Source organism: Gigantopelta aegis, chromosome 8 (genome assembly GCF_016097555.1).
Source record: "Gigantopelta aegis isolate Gae_Host chromosome 8, Gae_host_genome, whole genome shotgun sequence".
Lineage (NCBI taxonomy): Eukaryota > Metazoa > Mollusca > Gastropoda > Neomphalida > Peltospiridae > Gigantopelta > Gigantopelta aegis.
The window spans coordinates 56,174,762-56,196,895 of NC_054706.1; the positions used below are offsets into that span (position 1 = coordinate 56,174,762).

General features: G+C 37.7%; 1 protein-coding gene across 1 annotated transcript in view; it reads right to left on the reverse strand.

The window, feature by feature from the left end:
* The window catches only part of LOC121380256 (UPF0764 protein C16orf89 homolog), a 37,600-nt gene that overhangs the window by 870 nt on the left and 14,596 nt on the right, over positions 1-22,134 (reverse strand). Inside the window, exons 2-6 of the mRNA XM_041509102.1 lie at positions 18,514-18,675; positions 18,035-18,185; positions 9,083-9,200; positions 3,491-3,650; positions 598-723 (exon numbers count right to left, since the gene is read on the reverse strand). Coding sequence (XP_041365036.1) covers positions 598-723; positions 3,491-3,650; positions 9,083-9,200; positions 18,035-18,185; positions 18,514-18,675 — 717 coding nt within the window. The remainder of the gene's footprint in view (positions 1-597; positions 724-3,490; positions 3,651-9,082; positions 9,201-18,034; positions 18,186-18,513; positions 18,676-22,134) is intronic.

Here is a 22,134-nt window from a genome sequence, read left to right on the forward strand (position 1 = left end):
GGCTGTCTACCCAGACCAGCAGGTTGTGGTTAGCTGTCATTGAAGTCGGGGTAGTGCCTTACACCCCTGCCCCTTTTCAGTGTAGGGGCCTTGCACACCCTCACACCCCCGATTTGTTTAGCTGAACCGCACGCACGCGCCCCTTACAGATATGAGCCTTAAGTTGAAACCTGTTCCAACTCTGCAGTGTCTGGGTCGATGTTATTCATTTCATGTTAACTTATTTTTGTGCTTATATCCAATTATATTCAAGCACGATGTCCTGGGCACACACATCAGCTATTTGGGTTGTCTGTCCAGGACAGTGAGTTATTTGTTAGTGGTTAATAAGAGAGAAGAGGGTGTAGTGGTCTTACACCTACCCGTTGAGTCGTTAAAACTCGTTGTGGGTGCCGGCTTGCGAACCCAGTACCTATCAGCCTTGTGTCCGATGGCTTAACCACGACACCACCGAGGCCGGTTGTATCGATGTATGGAAACCAGGACAGAGACTAGGATATCATACCATGTGGGATATGTTTGACGTCCAATAGCCGATGATAAGATAAAAAAATCAATGTGCTCCAGTGGCGTCGTTAAATAAAAAACAAACTTTACCATGTGGGAAAACCTCCAGCGGTGATGCCACGTAGCAGCCTCGACCTGGCGTCTGCCAGCTCAGGATTTTCTCCAGCCAATCAGAATTGAAGAAGTCACGGTATCCCAGCATTCCGCACAGGGCAGCTGTTTAAATGGTAATACGATGATATTGTTATTGTAATGAATGTCTCAGACTGTTTCAGCAAAAAGATGTCATTTTAGAATAATGTATTCAGCAATAAATAGATAACAATTTATTTTTATTCGTGTGGATATTTGTTTTGATGTTTTTGTTTTTTTGGGTTTTTTGTTTTTGTTGGTTGGTTGTTGTTTTTGTTGGGGGGGGGGTTCTTGTTGTTGGGTTGTTGTTGTTTTTTTGGGGGGTGGGGGGGGTGTTTTTTGTGTTTTTGTTTATTGGTTTTGTTTTGTTTTTTGTTTGGGGTTTTTTATGGGGGGGGGGTTTAGTTGCTTTTTGTTGCGGGTTTTTCTCTTTTTACTGTTTGTTTAGTTTTGGAGTTTCTTTGGGTTGTGACTTTTAAGGGAGGCTTTTTTTTCTTCTTTTTTTGTTGTTGTTGTTGTTGTTGTTGCTGTTGTTTCTGTTTATTTTTGTTTGGTTTTAGTTCTGTTTTGGGGGATTTTATGGGGGTTTTCGGAGGTTTTTCGTTGTTTTTTGTTCTTGGTTTTGGTGGGGTTTTGTGTGTGGGTTTGTTTTGTGGAATTTTTTTTTTTTTGTGTGGAGGTTTTGTTCGGTTTTGTTCTTTTATTTATTTATATTTCTTCTTCTTCTTCTTTTCTTTTTTCTTTTTTTTTTTTTTTTTTTTTTTTGGTCGTGGTTTGTTTGTGTTTTGCAGGAATTGTTTTGTTATAAGTGAAAATAAAATGAAAACATAAATAAAATATTATTTCCTACTACTACCAAAACAAGTAATAAGGTATTAACTCGAAACACAATGAAACTAAACACGAGTACACAATCATGTTTGTCTGCGGTTGCCGTGACACTCGAATAGCCACGTTACAGGACAATAGGATTTAATCATCTAGAATCTTCAAAGGAAGAAAATTAATGTTACAAAAATTATATGAAGAAATGAGAGTCAGCGAGAGAATTGGTGTTTATTATTATATCAATTCTGTCGCCATGACACAAATTAATTATTAAACTGCAAGGTATTGCACTTTTATTTTCTGGCCAAAGGAAACTTCTATATAATAAGCAAATATATTGATTTGATAGTAATCTAAATATATATATTAGTAGTGATAATATTGTGTGTACAGTACCGTAAAAAAACCCCAAAACAACAAACAAAAAACAACAACAAGGCTGCCAACTGCATTGGAGATATAAAATGATTTTACTTCAAAACTATTTTAACATTATACATAGTCTAATTAGACAGTGACAGACAGACAGACAGACCGACCGACAAATAGACAGACAGATACAAACGAAATACGTATGTACCCGTAAAATAACACCATTTTTATGTGTATGAAAAGTATCTTCGACGTTTTAAAATATAAAAACAGGTTTCGGCTATTAAAAGGTAAGGTTCAAATATTAAGATATATCAACATTTGTAAATTGGATAATAACATTAAAAAAAATTAACTGTAAAATGTTTTGTATATTGGTACAGATTAAAACAAAATTTCACGTATGAGAGACAGTTTATAAAAACATAATTGTTTGGCACGTCCTAGAATTTTGATAATTGGATAGTGCCTGTAGCTTTTGGATTGTAAGGATGGGTAAAAAATCGGTATACTTCAAATAATGAAGCAAATCAGCATTTACGTTTCTGCAGATAACATTTTAAAATGTTGGTTTGTAGAGAGAGTGCCGGGCGAATTATTAGATTTAAAAATAAATTACCAATCCTTTCAATTTACGTCTCAGAGGTTGGTCTAATACACGGACTAAATGTTTACACCTGTGCTGAATATTTACCGATTTCGTTGTTATTCAACAAAATAATAAGACTATTAAGGGCATCAAACACCGTATGGTTAAATTTTTGCTTGTGTCAAAACGCAGCTTTGAAATGTTTTGATATTTTTTAACACTTTGATTTCTTTCAGAAGCTATTGTAGTGTGCTTTATACCACATTTTGATAATTATTGTAAGTGTTTACAAATGCTGGGAATTCTTTGAAACGATTTTAACAAATGTGTAAGAGTACGATTGTGTGTTTTTTCTTCATTAATTAAGGAAAACAGGTGCTATTTTACACACACACAAAATCTACATCGAAGCGAACGTTTAGTTCGCGCATTAGACCAGTTGCTATGACGTAGGTTGAAGGTTTTTATTACTATTTCAATTTTTAAGAAACAACTAATTCTTAACAGACATACCAGTGTTGTAAGAGGTTCAAGTATATTTAACAATAAATGATACCCATCATAATCATCATCACCACCATTATCATCATCATTATCAACATCATTATCATCATCATTATCATCATCAACATCATTATCATCATCATCATCATCATTATCATCACCACCATCATCATCATATCATTAACATCATCATCATTACCATCATCATCATCATTATTACCATCATCATCTTCATTTTTTTTTTTCCAGCCAGTGCACCAAGACTGGTATATTATAGGCCGTGGTATGTGCTATCCTGGCTGTGGTATGATGCATATAAATCACCCCTTGCTACTAATGGAAAAATGTAGCGGGTTTCCTCTCTCTGTGATTATGTCAGAATTACCAAATGTTTGAAATCCAATAAGTCAATGCGCTCTGGTGGTGTCGTTAAACAAACCAAACTTTCCATGATCTTCATCATCGCTACCATCAACCACATCATCATCATCATCATCACCACCACCACCACCACGACCATCATCATTACCATCATCATCACCATCATCACTGACTTACCATTCTCCATGAAGAGGTCTCGGCGGTGCACCATGAATCCATCGATTTCGATCAGTTTGGCCTCCTCGAACATGTTGGCGCAAAACGCTTCTCTGAGAGCCGTCACGCTGGGCTGTCTGTTCATCAGGATCTTTGTCAGTACTTGGGGAAGACAGCCGAACTGAAATGAAGTATAGATATACTGAAAATCAGACAACATCAATGTCTTGAAATTGGTGATGACAGTGGAGCCATACGTGGGACAGTCCTGAGTTTGCTGCCTTTGTAGGATGTTCTGACTAACATGTTAAATAAATTTTCTTGTTTAGAATATCAGAGTCTGTATATTCAATGTGTTTGTGGTCACCCTAATGAGATAGATAGATAGTTTATTAAAGTCTCACCTCATTACAACAGAATGAAATATAGCATATATAGCTAGAAGCCGATGCTAGATTTTCTACAAACATTTAGGCATATAGCATATACATAAAAGCAATATAAATTATAAAATTGCAATGTGCCACTCTATACTGAGTTATGAGAGACTATTCGCTAAAAGTATCTAAAAGACAAATAAAGTAAACAATTCAATATAGTACAGTTAAAACAATGGCAGCACAAATAAAACAATAAGATATATACATTAATCTAAATGACAAGATAAAACACAATTCTGCATGTCGGTGCGGTTATCATAATTAAAAAGTAAAGTCCTACAGTGTGTGAGTAATTCCATCGTTATATTAGCATATAATGAGTGTAGTAGCTTTGCTATAATACCTTTTTCTTGTACACATGCAAAATTATTGGAAAGTAAAATCTAGCATCGGCTTCTAGAAACATTTAGGCAATCAGAAACACTTTTTATATATACAGACACTGATAGTATAAACAATAAAGATTAATAATTAAAATGCTCTGTAACACTAGGCTCAGACTGTCAACTGTAACGACGAAGTTGGCCAACTTGACGGTTTCGTTGTAATTTCCCCCAACAGCCAATGTACGGTGGGTGCGATCAAATTAACAACTAATCGTACAAGTTGTATACGACGAGGATCGAGTTGTAACAGCGCTCAGACTAGCAACTGGACAGTCGTAGACGTAGTGATAGCAGAAAGTTGGCCAACTTTGTCCTGGTAGTTGGTAGTCTGAGCCTAGCATTAGGACAGTGCCTTTAAAAATATATTTCCGCTGTCTTTCTCCATCGTCTATTGCCAAGGATACTATTTGCTTCCCTATACGTACGGGCACCCTGAAGCTAGTTTCTGGCTATCACCCCAAAGGTCTAACCACTCTTTATAATCTATTTCTAATAATGACTGAAATAATGCCTGTTGGTTAACTGTAAACACAACTATTTTGTTAATTCAATTTACGGTTCAAAGGGCCATCACACACAGCCTCGACCCCGGTTCAGTCGTTTTATGGACTTAATGTTGGTGATATTACCAATAAAAGAGCCTTTATGTTCCATTGCAGTGTGGCCGTAAACAGTTTTTACTATGATTAAACACCTGCGTTTAAGACAAACAACCTTTGTAAATTCCGCTCTTTGTGTTATTGTAATTCAGTGTAATAATTCAGCATATTACCCAGTCCAAGTGGATACAGGTTAATACAGTAAATGTTGTCATTAATAGAACATTTTTAGAAGTCAATAAAGCACTGGTCATCACTAGTATAACAAAAACCTGCCTCAGTGGTGTCGTGGTTAAGCCATCGTACATAAGGCTGGTAGGTACTAGGTTTGCAGCCCGATAGGTACTGGGTTCGCAGCCCGGTACCGGCTCCCACCCAGAGCGAGTTGTAACGACTCAATGGGTAGGTGTAAAACCACTACACACTCTTCTCGCTCACTAACAACTAACCACTAACCACTGTCCTGGACAGACAGCCCAGGATGGCGTGTTTGAACCTTAATTGGATATAAGCACGAACATAAGTTGAAATGAATGAATGAATATAGCAAAAGTGTATTGCTTTCTAAGATGTCGTTACTGTTTTCATTGCTGTTCTAACTACTTTCTAGTTTTGATTACAAGTTTGTTTTTGTTTAACGAGACCACTTGAGCACATTGATTAATTAATCATCGGTTATTGGATGTCAAACATTTGGTAATTCTGACTCGTAGTCTTCAGAGGAAACCTTCTACTTTAACTTTCAAAGGAAACCCGCATCATTTTTTTCCATTAACAGCCACGGCTATTTGTATTAGAGGGGGCGAGACGTAGCCAGTGGTAAAACGCTCGCTTGATGCGCGGTCGGTGTGGGATCGATCCCCGTCGGTGGGCCCATTGGGCTATTTCTAGTTCCAGCCAGTGCACCACGACTGGTATATCAAAGGCTGTGGTGTGTGCTATCCTGTATGTGCGATGATGCATATAAACGATCCCTTGCTGCTAATCGAAAAAAGTAGCCCATGAAGTGGCGACAGCGGGTTTCTTCTCTCCATATCTGTGTGGTCATTCCTTCCTATACTTGAGAGCTGTATTACATATAGCTGTTCGTATGAAGTTGCACGTATGCTCTAAATGGGAGATACGTTTTGAAAATCTGCATTGGTGTAAATAAATTATTCACACTCATACACCAGTTCATATAATTTTTCATTGAATGTTTGGAAACTGAATACATTTTGGGCCCACCTTCTGTTGTCAGTTGTTGGTAATGACTTATTGTTTTTTTTATAACAATAAACCAGATTTTACCTTCAATGTATGTAACGTGACGACTGCTAAATTAAGCACTCGCTGTTCTATTTTCTACGCCTTTTAATCACTAGAATAATTGGATACAGCCGAAAGACAAGTGAAGAATCCAATGGTCGCTCTTCTAACCGGATTCGTCATATACTGTAATTATCAAATTTCTCAAGAACAACGGTAAAAGCTTTCGTTCTTTTCCTCTCCCTTTCAATTATTTCGCCACGAAAACGTCGATGACGGTCTGAAGATGTTTAACCACGGCCAAAAGAAAACCTAGATGAAGGTTTATGGCCACAAGTGATGTCGGAAAATACGATACGTCTGATTCGAAATCTCCACTTTTGTGGCTGCTGAAAATACTTGTTTGTCAGTAGCCGTGGGTCTAGAGTAAAAATGTCTCCAGTCTGAACAACAAATGTCTTGAAAGGATTCCAATAATAAGTAAATAAGGAAGCCCGTGTTCATATAATTAAATAACCGGCTCAAAATACTGCTAAAAGTAGAACACTGGTGGTACTTTCAAAGTGCATACAATGTATAGATATGCAAGGTAGGTAAATAGATGGATATATATAAAACAATTTTTTAGATAGGTAGATAAATAGATAGATAGACAGACAGACAGACATATAGATAGGTAGATAGATATATAGATAGATAGATAGATAGACAGATAGATACAGTGAAACCCCTCTAAACCGTACACCCTTTGGACTAATAAAATATCTGGTATTAAGAGGGATCCGGTTCAAAGAGGCTAAGTTCTGTACTGGTTTTTTTAAAAAGGGACTCTGTAAAACGTCCGGTTTTGAAGGAATTCCGGTTTGCAGAGGGTCCGGTCTTGAGAGATTTCACTGTAGATTGATTGATTGATTAATTGATCGATTGATTGATTGATTGACTGATTAGAATATATGGATAAATAACTAGATAGACAGACAGATTAGAAAGATAGATTAGAAATATATATAGTAGATAATGTAAACAGACATAATGACTGACCCGATTGACTTATTGAGACCGTGCCCCAGGTAGAAAGGTGTGCAGGGGACCAGGCAGGATGATAGGTAGGTAGATGGTACATGGATGGATGGATGGGTGGGTGGGTGGATGGATGGATGGATGGGTGGGTGGGTGGGTTTTGGATGGGTGGGTCTTGGATGGATGGATGGGTGGGTGGATGGATAGATGGATGAATGGATGGATGGATGAATAGATGGAAGGCATGGATAGATAGATGATGTACGGAAGATGTCTTGGAGGTAATGTCTTAGATGGTGACACCCTGGATAATGGGGGCAGGCTAATGTCCTAAAACTAACTGATTTCGTTTCTTTGGTCGTGATTTCGTCGTTAAACAAAACATTTCCTTCTTTCCTTGGTCGTGATTTGGAAATAGTCTTGCATTATAAATTCGAATACAATCATTTTAAATCCTGGTTTCCATCAAATCTGTTGCAATAGTAAAGTTTGTTTTATTTAATGACGCCACTAGAGCACATTGATATTTTATCTTATTATAGGCTATTGGACGTCAAACATATGGTCATTCTGACACTGTTTTTTAGAGGAAACCCGCTGTCGCCACATAGGCTACTTTATTTACGGCAGGCAGCAAGGGATCTTTTATTTGCGTTTCCCACAGGCAGGATAGCACAAACCATGGCCTTTGTTGAACCAGTTATGGATCGCTGGTCGGTGCAAGTGGTTTACACCTACCCATTGAGCCTTGCGGAGCACTCACTCAGGGTTTGGAGTCGGTATCTGGATTAAAAATCCCATGCCTCGACTGGGATCCGAACCCAGTACCTACCAGCCTGTAGACCGATGTCCTAACCACGACGCCACCGAGGCCGGTCTGTTGCAGTCGCTGACCGACGCAGACTGAGGCAGATGGTACGATGCGATGCGATAATATTTTAACATGCTCATATACCACGAGGGTTTCTAGCATGTCAGCCCCAGGGTTCGGCCTCTGGAGGCCAGGGATTCAATCCGGGGCAGAGCGGCAGATGGACGCAGCTGTCTGCAACTGTATTCCCAAACATAGTTTTTTGGTCCGCGTCGGTGTGTGTCAGACTGTGTCGGTTGGCGACCTGCTACAGACTTTCTTTGAAAGCAGGCTTGATGATCTATATTATTACATGTGTTCTCGTTTCGGGTGGGGTTTTTTTTAATGCAGTCTTGCACACTGCGTATTAATATCAAACAAATTAGAGATATGGATTTACGAATGATCGTAATATAGAAGAAAAAGGGATAACATTATCTTTATAACACGTTAGGACTCTGATCTAGATGCTAACGTTCTAAACAGGAAGAAAAATGGAGGGAAAATGGTTTACTTAACAACGCACTGAACACATTTTATTTACTGTTATATGGCGTCGGACATATGGTTAAGGACCACACAGATATTGAGGAAGGAAATCCGCTGTCACCGTTTCATGGGCTACTCTTTTCGATTAGCAGCAAGTGATATTTTATATGCATCATCTCATAGACAGGATAGCACATACCACGGCCTTTGATATACCAGTCGTGGTGCACTGGCTGGAGCGAGAAATAGCCCAGTGGGCCCACTGACAGGAATCGATCCCAAGCAAGCGCTTTACCACTAGGCTACGTCTCGCCCCACGTTCTAAACAAATCTCACTGCTGCTTTTTTTTCGCTTTTTGTTTTTGATCGCATGTGAAGATTTCGCGTGTACCATGTCACACGTATATTGCATACAGAAATATTGCGTAAGCTTATTTTATAACTTCTCATTCATCGTTATGTCTAAAAGACCTCGTGGACCGAGTCAAACAAATATATACAATTTTAGTTCTAATTATATCCAGTTTTTATGATTTACTACAAAATTTCGGGTTTCTTCTCGAGCATCCTTCTTTTCTTACCCGCTCTGCTATTTCGAGGTAGAACACTTCGTGGGACAGAGAGTAACCGCTGTATCCTGGCTTGGTCATCATGTCCCAGCATCTGTCAGATATCCGACACGTCTGTGTCGTCTTCTCCCTGGGAAAGAAAAACACAGTTTATTTTTGTTTAACGACACCACTAGAGCACATTGATTTATTAATCATCGGCTATTGGATGTCAAACATTTGGTATCGCTCACCATTCATAATTAAATCAATTCTCCAAATGTTACGACAATGTGGTTTTGCGTTTCTTCTTTGAGAGTATAATAATCACTTTTTAGTTCTAAATTATTCCAGTTTTTATGATTTACTACAAATTTCGGGTTTTCTTCTTCGAGCACCCTTCTTTTCTTACCGCTCTGCTATTTCGAGGTAGAACACCATTCCATTGATTTATTAATCATCGGCTATTGGATGTCAAACATTTGGTCATTTTGAGATCTAGTCTGAGAGAGGATACTTGCTATACATTTTTTCCATTAGAAACAAGGGGTTGTTTATATGCATCATCCCATAGACAGGATAGCACATACCACGGCCTTTGATATACCAGTCGTGATGCACTGGTAGGAACCAAAAATTGCCCAATGGCCCCACCGACGTGGATAGACCCTAGACCGACCGCGCATCAAGCGAGCGCTTTACCACTGGTCTACGTCTAATACAGATAACCCTTGCTGTTCATAGGAAAATGTTGCGGGTTTCCTCTGAAAGTTAAAGTTTGGGAAAGAATCATCACGTTAGAAAACAGAAGAAAGGTTTCAAAATAAATTATACAAAATCGTCAGTTTCAAAGCACAATCGTAACTGTGTTAAACTGCCATTAAAGAAAATATGATAAGCTTGTTCTTAAACCGGTCACGTGTTCAGGAGGGCAGTATGTGTACGTCATTGGAGTTTGGATAGTTTTCTCTGACTAGCCAATACCACAAAGATACTATTGTGTCACCATTATTTTGCTTCGTACCCGATCAATTTCAGATATTTTACTGACATGACACTTCACATACATTTTTTATAGGTACCGGTACTGTTGTTTAAATTAGTTTCTTTTATGTTTTCAAATACGATCAGTTGCATTGGTAATCATAAATGTAAAGTAAAAACGATGAAGCGACACTAACGTCAATAATCAGATCGCAATAAGTTACAAGGGAGAAAACTGAATCATGAACTTATTCACAAAAATATAAATATGATTTCTATATTTTTCATTGTAAATAAAATACAGTGAAAATATGACTTTTCACTGAAAATCACTTTTATGGTTTCTGTAGATCAATATAGTTCATTGCTATGTATATAATAATTGTAAATATCAAATTAGTTTATAACATGGACATTATGGGTGTATAGGATAAATACATATACATACGCACGTACATCCATTCACACTCATTCACACACGCAGGCACGTACGCACACACACATCTTAGTACTAAAATATACATCATTATGGCAGCATATGCCCACGAGTTTCAACAGTAACATATATTATTTATCTCGTGAAAGGGCATTTGGCTATTTGGAGACCAGTTTACGAGAGGAAGAAAACAAACGTGTATTGCATTACAATGTACTGTATGTTAATAAAATATCCTAAAGAAAACATACATTTATTTGAAATGTAATTTTGTATACTTTTCTTCGTAAATGCTTTACTCTCCCTAAGTAAAACGTGATACACAATCATTAAACGTTAGTACGCGCAAGCTGATGATACAAGTATATGAAAAATAAAACGTCATCCGAGACTTTGTTAATATCTGACAAATTGTGCCACCAGTTTTTGTCTCCATTTATTAATTTGTTCTAGGTTGTGTTTTTTATTGTTAATATGTAACGATACCTTAGCATATCGTTACTGATGATGAAGTTATGTTTCAATTTAACATTGGATCTGTTATGTAAAGTTATTGTATTAACTGTATGATTATGAATTTTAAAAAAAAAGTTTTAAAAAAGAAAAGAAAAAAAAAAGAAGAAGTTATGTTTCAATTTAAGTACGCTTTCAAGACGGGCGGGACGTAGCCCAGTGGTTAAGCGCCCCTACGATCCATAACGTTAGTGTTGTTTAACACCACCGCTAAAGCACATTGATTTATTAATCATCGGCTATTGGATGTCAAACATTTGGTAATTTTGACATATAGTTTTAGAGAGAAAACCCGCTACATATTTTCCATTGGTAGCAAGGGATATTTTATAAGCACCATCCCACAGACAGAATAGCACATACCAAGGCCTTTGTTATACCAGTCGTGGCGCACTACAAATTGATCTACAAACCTGTAACACAACTGGATAAAGCTACAATAAAAAGAAACAAAGAGTGCGTGAAAGAACTAGACTAGAGCTCATCTCCTCCATAACTTTTACTTCTCAGAAGTACTTGCGTTTTTAGAATTATGAACAAAAATGCATTTCGTGGCAGTACAAACACCAGGATGACCATACACACATCGGATGTACGGAATTGGATATTCTAAACAATAAAATACAAGTAATATCTGACGGTACGCCACATTTTGGTGGAGTGTATGCATCTCAAGGAAACTAGAAAAGATATATTTGCTCAAAGAAATGTGATGGAATCCTTTCGATTCCATCCAGAACTTCTATTACAACGTTTTACGTGATACTGACTTTTATTCTAAATTTTAATATTATCTATCTGTGACATTTGTATTTTTTGCACAATTCTTTACACTGTGTTTTAATTTAACTGTTGAATTTTCATATTGATGGTTATCATCACATTATTTTTGCATTTACCATAGTTTGACACTCAATAGCCGGTGTATTTTTCGTGCTGGTGTGTCGTTAAACATCTATTGTATTCTATTCTATAGGCTCTAGTAGTGAAACCTACGTCGTAGTGCTTAAAAACTAGGGTCTGTCATTGTAATGATCGTAGGTGGGTAACGAATGGTTGTCAGAAAAAAATTATCCTTTACTGTATAATTATAATGATGATGTCGGTGCTGTTAACATAGACGAAGCCAATTATACCGTATTTCTTTTAGTTAGCTAATGCTGAAGAGATTAATTTCAAAAGATTTCGCTGTACAAACCGCATCTTATACAAATTGGATTGTGCTCACCAGCCAGCCATCAACCTTTGGCGTTTAGGGTTGCGAGCGACTGGTACAGCCGTCTTCTATCATATCACATTCATTTAACGTTATGCGCAACAACAAAAATACAGTCTAGCGAGCGACCGCGAGTGACCGCTCTCCTGAACTTGTCTCTGCTGTGCGGCGTTTCGTTAACACAGTAGGGACTTGAATTGAACTAATTTCAACGGGTAACAAAGCACGTTTTACGACTTCCTTGGACAATTGGGCTACTCAGTGTCTTCTCGCCAGTGTAACTGAACGTTTTGAAATCATCTTTTCTGTTATTATCCTTCTGTTAAAGATGGATAGTAGAATGGGGTTTTTACATCGCATATAACTCTCACCCTTACCCACTCGTATGTGCGCACATACACACAAATACACATATACAACACAAACACACACGCATATACACACACATACACACACGCACACACACGCACACAAAAACACACACACACACACAAACGCGCACATACATACACACACAAACACATATTCATACATTCATACCCACATACATAAATATGTATATGCATACATACACATACACATATACACACAAATATAATCTGTTTGAGGTTGTTGGGGGGTTACAGATTTGGAAGAGATGCATCGGGTAATTTATAAATAAATAAAAAGAAGGCAAAACGTACGTGCGACCAGACGCGTTAGCAGAAAAATATGCTTTGTGGTGGAGGGATCTAGATTGTAGGGGGGTCGGGTCAAGCTTCCACAAAAAAAATTCTATACTATTTTTGTGTTCAATTTAGAAAGCAATCGGATCAGACATAAAATAAAAAAACTTGGAGTAAATCCCATAGTATGAAAAAGGCGTTCCCTGTGGGACGCACTATAGGTATGATACTTTTCGAACAAAAGCTTTGGAATTACAAGGACCTGTAGGTCATTCCTGCACCTACCTAGGATTATTTTACCAATTATTATTATTAAATGAATTTGAAATTTAAAGTCTTAAAGGCGTCTTAAAGGCGCTCTGTCACGGATGGTTGACCTAATTAATGACCTAACAAAGTATTATCTGAAAATATACACATTTAATTTGTCGCTAAATGTACTTTACTTAACCATCTACATAACTAACATAACCCACTTATTACTGATATTTTGTAAAAATAATTGAATTATGTCAACGGTCTATAATTCAGGAAAAAAATAACGGCTATTTGGAGCGAAGAGGTGTGACGTATTATTTGTGTATTCACGTGATGGGCAACCCCCGAATAACCGCAATGTCAAAACGATTTACCAAACTTGTGTAACGAGACCGCTTGACCGTCCTCTGCGACGTAGGGTAAACAGAAAAAAAAAAAAAATGAAAATAAGTTAATAAAAATTAATTAAAACATGTAGTGAATGATAATAAGCTTATACATTAATTTATTTTATTAACAGAAACATGTTAAACGTCGACAATCCCGACTAGTTAGGCCTTTGCATCTATAGGTAAATGTATCGTTAGTCGTGCGCAAAAAACTCTAAACATCTAGATCACAAACACCTTAATTTTTCACTTTATTAAATTCATTAATATGCAGAATATTCCATAACAGCTGACTTGGAATAGGAATTGTTACATTTTTAAAGAATACTCTGAACTAGACGGTGTTTATATACAATGTGACTATATATATGACGCCGTGTATATAGCCAGCGCGAACGAGGACTGGCTATATTCACAGCAAAAATGTATATAGGCGGTAAACAAGTATTTGATTGATCCATATTACCGAACCATCTGGAACAGGAGGAATACATACTAAGTACTGTACGAACAGTACGTTTTCTGAACAGGGAAGACGGGGGGGGGGGGGGGGGGGGGGGATGGGAGAGTATATGAATCTAGCGACCCTTTTGTGAACGGTTTCCATAGACACATGAATAGCGTAATTATTGCCCCTACAGTACTAACAAAAAATTAATAATAAATTTAAAAAATAATAATAATAATAATAATAATAATAATAAAAATAATAATAACAAGAATAAATAAATAAATAAATAAATAAATAAATAAATTTAATTATCAGCTGCTGAGGTAGATTCTCTAAAAGAGAAACTAACTTCGGATAGTACAGATACTATCAACAGGGCTTGAACTTAATGATTTTAAACCGATTGCAATTTTGAGGCTCCTTACGTAAAAAAAAAATTAAAGTTGTTTTTACCGCAAATAAATACACTGTATGACAAAAAGGTTATTTTGCTGTATTTAGTCATATTTCAAATGCGCAAAATTGCAAGGGGCAATAAAACTCAAAATACATATTTTCTACCCATCGCACCGCGACGTGATTTTACCAATATTATAATACATGTGATGATAATAATAATAATAATAATAATAATAATAATAATAATAATAATAATAATACATAGTTGTTGTTATTATTATTATTATTATTATTAGCTTACTACTACCTTTTTGGGGTGGAGGGGCGGTGTTTTATCTAGGGGGTGGTGGCTAGAAAAATGTCTCCATGTGCGCGTATGCATATGCGCGAACGTGTGCGTACGCGTATGCGTATGCGTAATGACTGTCTCCATGTGTGCGTAGAAGAATGCGTAATTTTTTTGGCGTGACGTCACAAAGTGTAAATTGAGGAAGTGGCCACCGAAATATGAGTATAGGAAACGTTCTAGCCCTTCTGGACGAAGAGGAGGATGACGACATGTTACTGGCACTGACAATTGCTGCACCTTTAAGAAAGAGGGGAAGAAGAAAGCACCGGTGGTGGGTTCATCCTATCGGTCAAAAAAGGAAGGAATATGATACATACCATCATCTTGCAGCTGAATTGTTACTAGATGAAACGTGTTTCCACCAATACTTTCGACACTTTAGTGGTTTTCATGTTGAAAAGATTGAAATCACGAAAAGACGCACACAATGTTAGCTTCAAATTTAGTGGGAAATTCACCGATGACGTAATTTTATGGAATTTACGTGTCCGTACTGCGTGAGCATAGATAAAAATTGCTACATTTACCGATTCTGTGAGTAGGTTTTTTTTACGTAGACGCTTACGTACACATGGAGACACCAAAATCTAAATACATTGAAGCCAAATTTTAGATACGCACTCGTTCGCGCATACGCATACGCGCACATGGAGACATAGCTTGAACTTGTCCCTGCACGTAGAACTGCATTCAACTGAGTTAAGTAATAATTAAGCCAACGTTTGGATGACAAAACATGCGACAGTAGGCCCCTATACTGTTATTTTTGTTACGCTATACATTAAACCGAATGACCACTTTGCGAATTAGTCAAAATAATTTGCAAACGTTTAACGAAAAACGACTGTCGTATTCCACATTGGTGACACTGGAAAACAGTTTTTGAACCAAGCACTAGAGCGCTGTAACCGTCTAGACTTTATCCCTGCTAAATTCCACGCACACGCGCCTGATAATAATAATAATAATAATAATAATAATAAATGGTGAGTTCCGACTGTTTATTATTTTATTTCAGCGTATTGATAAGCTTTATCGTGTACAATCAATACGAGTTTAAAAATGAAGCGTATGATGGAATTCCCTCGATCGTAGTTCAATTAAAATGTTTTTGGATCATACAATAACTAGGTGTGGTATTCCAAATGAATGTAATTTCCATTTATAATCCATAGTTAGAGAAATAAGGCTCACGAGCTTGGGCGCTTTTAAGGTTTTTTTTATATTAATATCATAATGATTTCATCCTCCGCAGCGCAGTTAGTGTTTGCGTACCATTATATTGTATATGCTATATCATCCATCGCGTACACTGAATTTTATTAGACTGTTATCATCCCACACTCAGCAAGTGCCATTATTTTGTATTGCTGACAACACTGGTAACGTTGTAGTCTAGAAGCGCTCAAGTGCGTAACAAATTTAGAAGATCAGTGTACAATCACAGCAACAGATTGATTTACAGTCCTTAATTTTATCGTTTACCGCAGCCTTACAGATCTTTTAATCTCACTCAGATTGCATTGTCTGAATCATCGATGACGTCAGCATGGGGAAACAATATGTCAGTCGGACTATTCGATAACAGAAATTGGGGAAATAAATTCACAGACTGTTCTTTGTGGGCGTATTTTATTTGTTTTTCGTAATTACTTTTCTGTTTTCGTTTTTTTTTTCTCTCTTCTTCTTTGTGGGTTGGGTTTTTTTAATGTTCTTTTCTTTTTAAATAAAGAGAAAAATTGCAAGAATGTACCATCTTTTACTTTAACTTCGATTTCCTTTCGGACTCGTAATATAAATTTTTAAAATATCTATACTCTGTATGTCACTGAGAAATATTGCCATATAATGGAATCTGAATAACGAAACTGTATTCCTTTGTAAAATCGTATCTCTGCACAAGGCAGATTTGAAAGGAGGTTTAGGGCAAAGTTGTGATTGCTATCACGATCCACTATTAGATGTTTGTCGTAAGGAGGACCTCTACTCCCCTAGGTGATCCGTAACAGGATGTTTCATCTCTCCTGCACTGCGTGTAGGAGGACTGCCACTCCCAAGAGTAGCTTAGAAAACCCAAATTTGTACACGATAAAGCTTAATGGAATATATACAGCTGTGATGGCATGTACTCCTGAATCAGTGTAAAAACAGTGATGATATCAGAGAGTTATCTCACACATACACACACATACAGCTGTGATGGCATGTACTCCTGAATCAGTGTAAAAACAGTGATGATATCAGAGAGTTATCTCACACATACACACACATACAGCTGTGATGGCATGTACTCCTGAATCAGTGTAAAAACAGTGATGATATCAGAGAGTTATCTCACACATACACACACATACAGCTGTGATGGCATGTACTCCTGAATCAGTGTAAAAACAGTGATGATATCAGAGAGTTATCTCACACATACACACACATACAGCTGTGATGGCATGTACTCCTGAATCAGTGTAAAAACAGTGATGATATCAGAGAGTTATCTCACACATACACACACACACAGCTGTGATGGCATGTACTCCTGAATCAGTGTAAAAACAGTGATGATATCAGAGAGTTATCTCACACATACACACACATACAGCTGTGATGGCATGTACTCCTGAATCAGTGTAAAAACAGTGATGATATCAGAGAGTTATCTCACACATACACACACACACAGCTGTGATGGCATGTACTCCTGAATCAGTGTAAAAACAGTGATGATATCAGAGAGTTATCTCACACATACACACACATACAGCTGTGATGGTATGTACTCCTGAATCAGTGTAAAAACAGTGATGATATCAGAGTTATCTCACACATACACACACATACAGCTGTGATGGCATGTACTCCTGAATCAGTGTAAAAACAGTGATGATATCAGAGAGTTATCTCACACATACACACACATACATATACACACACACACCACACACGCACACCACACACCACACACGCGCGTACACACCATCCCACCACCACCACCCCCACCCCACACAAACACACTGTTTGTTATTAGTATCGCGCACACGCGGTATACAGTTACGTGTACCAGGCCTACACTCTATGAAATGTTAAAATTTGTTTTGTTTAACGACATCACTAGAGCACATTGATTTATTCATCATCGGCTATTGTATATCGAACATTTGTTAATTGTTTACTCATAATCTTAGAGGAAACCCACTACATTTGTCAGTTAGCAGCAATCGTATGCACTTTCTCACAGACAGAACAGCACATACCACGGCCTTTGATGTCAGGGAATGGGTCCACTGATGTGGACACTCTATCAAATACATTAACAATGTGAACCTACCCTGTTCCGAACAGTTCAGACAGACAAAGATCGGAGGATTTTTCGCGCATTGCTTCGTGATTCCGATGAGGCCATATCACCATAGACGAACTTAGATCTCGGCTGGGATAGTCCAGTTCCCAGAATCCTTTGCTCAAAATGGCGCCTATACCTGTAAAACAATACGTAATAACAAATTGTAAAAGTATTACATATGCATAGTATTGTGCTAGAGAAAGTGGTTTTCCGATGAGTTTTAGTTCAGGAATGTTTCAATTTGAATGATTTGATTTAACTTCAGGGAGAAATCGGAGAATGCAATGTTTACCTAGTGTTACTCATTTGTTGTGTTTTCTAAAAAATGAAAACATTTACTGGCTGTTGATAATTACTTTTTTAATGTTTAAGCACTTATATGCATATTCGTTAAAAAAAAATCATATGTCCTAAAACTAATATATATATATAAACTATATATAATAAACTACTACAAAATTCACGTTTATAATAATGTGGATATTTCAAAGCCACGTATGGGGTGGCTAATTCGCTGACGGTTCCAGCCAAATCTCGAAGTGCCCGGATGTTGCGAATGTATTGCTTGGGTAGCAGTTCACTTTGTCCCGAGGAGTCCAGTCTATTCAGGAGAACAGTCAGTGAGCCTTTAATTATAAAGAAAGAAATGCATACGTCATAACACGACTCATAGACAATGTGGGTGCCCCTCTCAAAACGAAATCCTGACTACTTAAACAGTAATAATATTTTTGTTTGTTAAATATATAAAAACCTACCTCGGTGGTGTAGTGGTTATTTCATCAGATGTAAGGTTGGTAGGTAGTGGGTTCGCACCCCGGTACTGGCTTCCACTCACAGCGGAGTTAACGACACCGCGACTTCACTCTCACTAACCACCAACAACTAACCACTAACCCACAGTCTTGGACAGACAGCCTAGGTAGCTGAGGTGTGTGTCAAGGACAGCGTGCTTGCACCTTAATTGAATATAAGCACGAAAATAAGTGCAAACAAAAACTTAAAATTTTAGTCTGGAAACTGCCTAGTGGTAAAGCGTCGCCTGATGCGCGGTCGGTCTAGGATCGATCCCCATTCGGTGGGCCCACTGGGTTTTGTTTGTTTTTCATTTCAATTTATTTTCGTCCTAATATCCAATTAAGGTTCAAGCACGCTGTCCGGGGCACACACCTCGGCTATCTGGGCAGTCTGTCCAGGACAGTGGGTTAGTTGTTAGTTGGTTAGTGGTTAGTGAGAGAGAAGAGGGTGTAGTGGCCTTACACCTACCCATTTAGCCCTTAAGAACTCGCTCTGCGTTGGAGCCGGTACCGGGCTGCGTGTATCAAAAGCCGTCGTATGTGTCTGAAAACTGGACGAAACGTATGTAGTCCAAGTGTTAATGTCATACAAACTGTGTTCTCGCTAGCTTTTCTGTTTTGAGATTAATACATGCGGACCTTGGCTGTAAAACGTTGTTAATCACATTCTGATTTTCAGCAAGATAATCCGCTCTCACCTTCAGACAAACTCATTGTCTGGGATTTTATAGTTACAGATAATTGAATATATGGACCTGTTCCGGAGTATCTGCTCAGACTCGTGGCGAAATACGTTTGTCATTTTTTTTAGCACAGCAACATTAAATATAGCAGACATCTGTGTTTGAGGTTGCATGGTAAAACAAGTTGAAGGATTGGATATAAGATAATGGAGAAAAGATTAACCTCAAAGTGGAAAAGGCAGCGCAGATGGACGGACGGACGAACGGACAAGGTCAGTCAGTCAGACAGGGACAGAACCATAGAGATAAGTGATAAGTAGGGCAAGCTGGATACGTGTGTCCTGAGTCTATAACATCCCTGCCAGTCGTTTTATTGAACTATAACATTTCATTATTAAACCTTCCGTACTAAGCAATTAAGTTGATTATATCTGGTGAGTCTGTGGAAACTAGTTTTATACATTGATGATGATGATGATGTGGCGGTGGTGGTAGTGATAGTGGTGGTTGTGGTGATAACTGTGTCACTGATGATGATGAAATTGATGGTAACGACGATTAGTAGTAGTAGTTGCAGTAGTAGTAGTAGCAGCAGCAGCAGTAGTAGTAGCAGTAGCAATAGCAGTAGCGGTAGTAGCAGTAGTAGTAGTAGTAGTAGTAGTAATGGTGGTAGTAGTGTCTATTTTAAGTAGCAATGTGTTGTAACTCATTACGAAGCTTTACTGTACAATTAATACAATTCGTCAGAAACCTGACCTCGCATTAACCTGTTATTCTGACAACAGCGGCCTTTTGGGATAGCGTATATACCCAGTATTGACTGGATTGCTTTACACAACGGAACTAGCCAATAATTAGGTATTGCCGATGCCAAATTATTTTATTTAATTAACTTCATTGCTAATACAGAAATATTCAGGAGAGACCAGGTGTATAACACAGCAGTTCCTATTCAGGAGTTACCTAGAGGATTGGCAGCATTCAGTTTACAAATTATATACCTACAATCATCACAGATGCAGTAATAAGGGAAAATAAGCATATTCCAAAGCAAACAAAATGTCGATGTCCATGCATGTCCACTCTCATCTTTATAAATCAAGGCTAATATTCGTTCCTCGTATTCAGCCTTGATACATGTCGTCAAGAAATCGTGCCACAAAATGCTTAAATTTCATTGGATGCGATGAGATCTGATTGCAACGAATCGCAACGCTCCTTATAGATTCCCTTGTTATTGTAAACAAAGACCGCAGCGTCAGCGTCCGTGGAAACGTGTCGTGTTTGTCACGATATGTTAAAAAAAAGGTTTCGGCGGTTAATTTTTGATATTGCTTTCAAGATTGTCACATGTTACCGATGCTGTGATTGGTCAGCGATGTCATCGTGTAATGGACATAATCGGTGTTACAAAATTTCTTCCAATAGAGGGCGCTAGTAGTGGATATCAGTAATCTTGACTACATGTATCAAGGCTGAATACGAGGAACGAATATTAGCCTTGATTTATGAAGATGGTCCACTCTGGGCACAGCTTCTGGCCCCGCGCTTTTCAAAGTCCTAGACTCAAGACTCTAATAGCGTTTGGGACTTTAACGTCATGGTAATGCCATACAAATAGAATTTGTATAATGTCATTAGATATTTGAGTTTAGAGTGTTGTAAACATTGTGCGTAGTCTTACAAGTGACTGAGTCCGGGTCATATAAGTATTTTGTAACTCTTTTGTAATTTGGTAACAAGTAATATGCTAATTCAAAACAACTTCCAGTTCATTTCTGATTGGTCTACTTTACAAAAGAAATAGTGTGACTTGTTTTAAAATACCTCACTCCGCCTTCTAAAGGCACAAGTCATATCAGGGGGACATGCTCGAACCTTGAAAGTTTGTGGGCATCAAAAGAATTGTTTCGATTTGAAATAACATTCCCTGATTTGGACAGAACTTTCTGGCGAAGTCAGAGATTGTGGAAGCATATCGAAAATTACCAACACTCATCCACTGATAGGTAACGTTACAGTTTGTTTTCTTTAACGGCCACACTAGAGCACATTGATTTTATCAACATTTGGTAATTTTGACTCGTAGTCTTCAGAGCAAATCCTCTACATTTTTCCATTAGCAGCAAGGGATCTTTTATATGCACTTTCCCACCGACATGACAGCATATATACTACGACTTTAGTTAGAAACGAACGGAAATGAATAGATATTATTTCCATAGCACGTTCAGGAGGGAACATGCCGCTGTATATTACATCTGGTAATCTTATGGGTTTTTTTTACAATGATTACCAAATGGATTATGATCAGTACCTGAAATTGAAGGAACGATCGTCAACCAGGATGTATACTTACTATATAGGCCTCTGTCTTAGTCCCAATTTTTTAATAACAATTTACGTAATTTTGAGTCTTCAGATTTCTCTGAATGTATTTACCAATATGTTCTGCGTTTCTGACTAATATACGAAGAAAGTGTCCAGGACAGAACAAGTCAGTAGAGCACACGTCTGGGTATTTTGGGTCGTAAGATCCATTCGATGGACCCATTCTCCAATTAGGTTCTTTCCCGCCCAACAGCACATAATACGGCCTTTCATA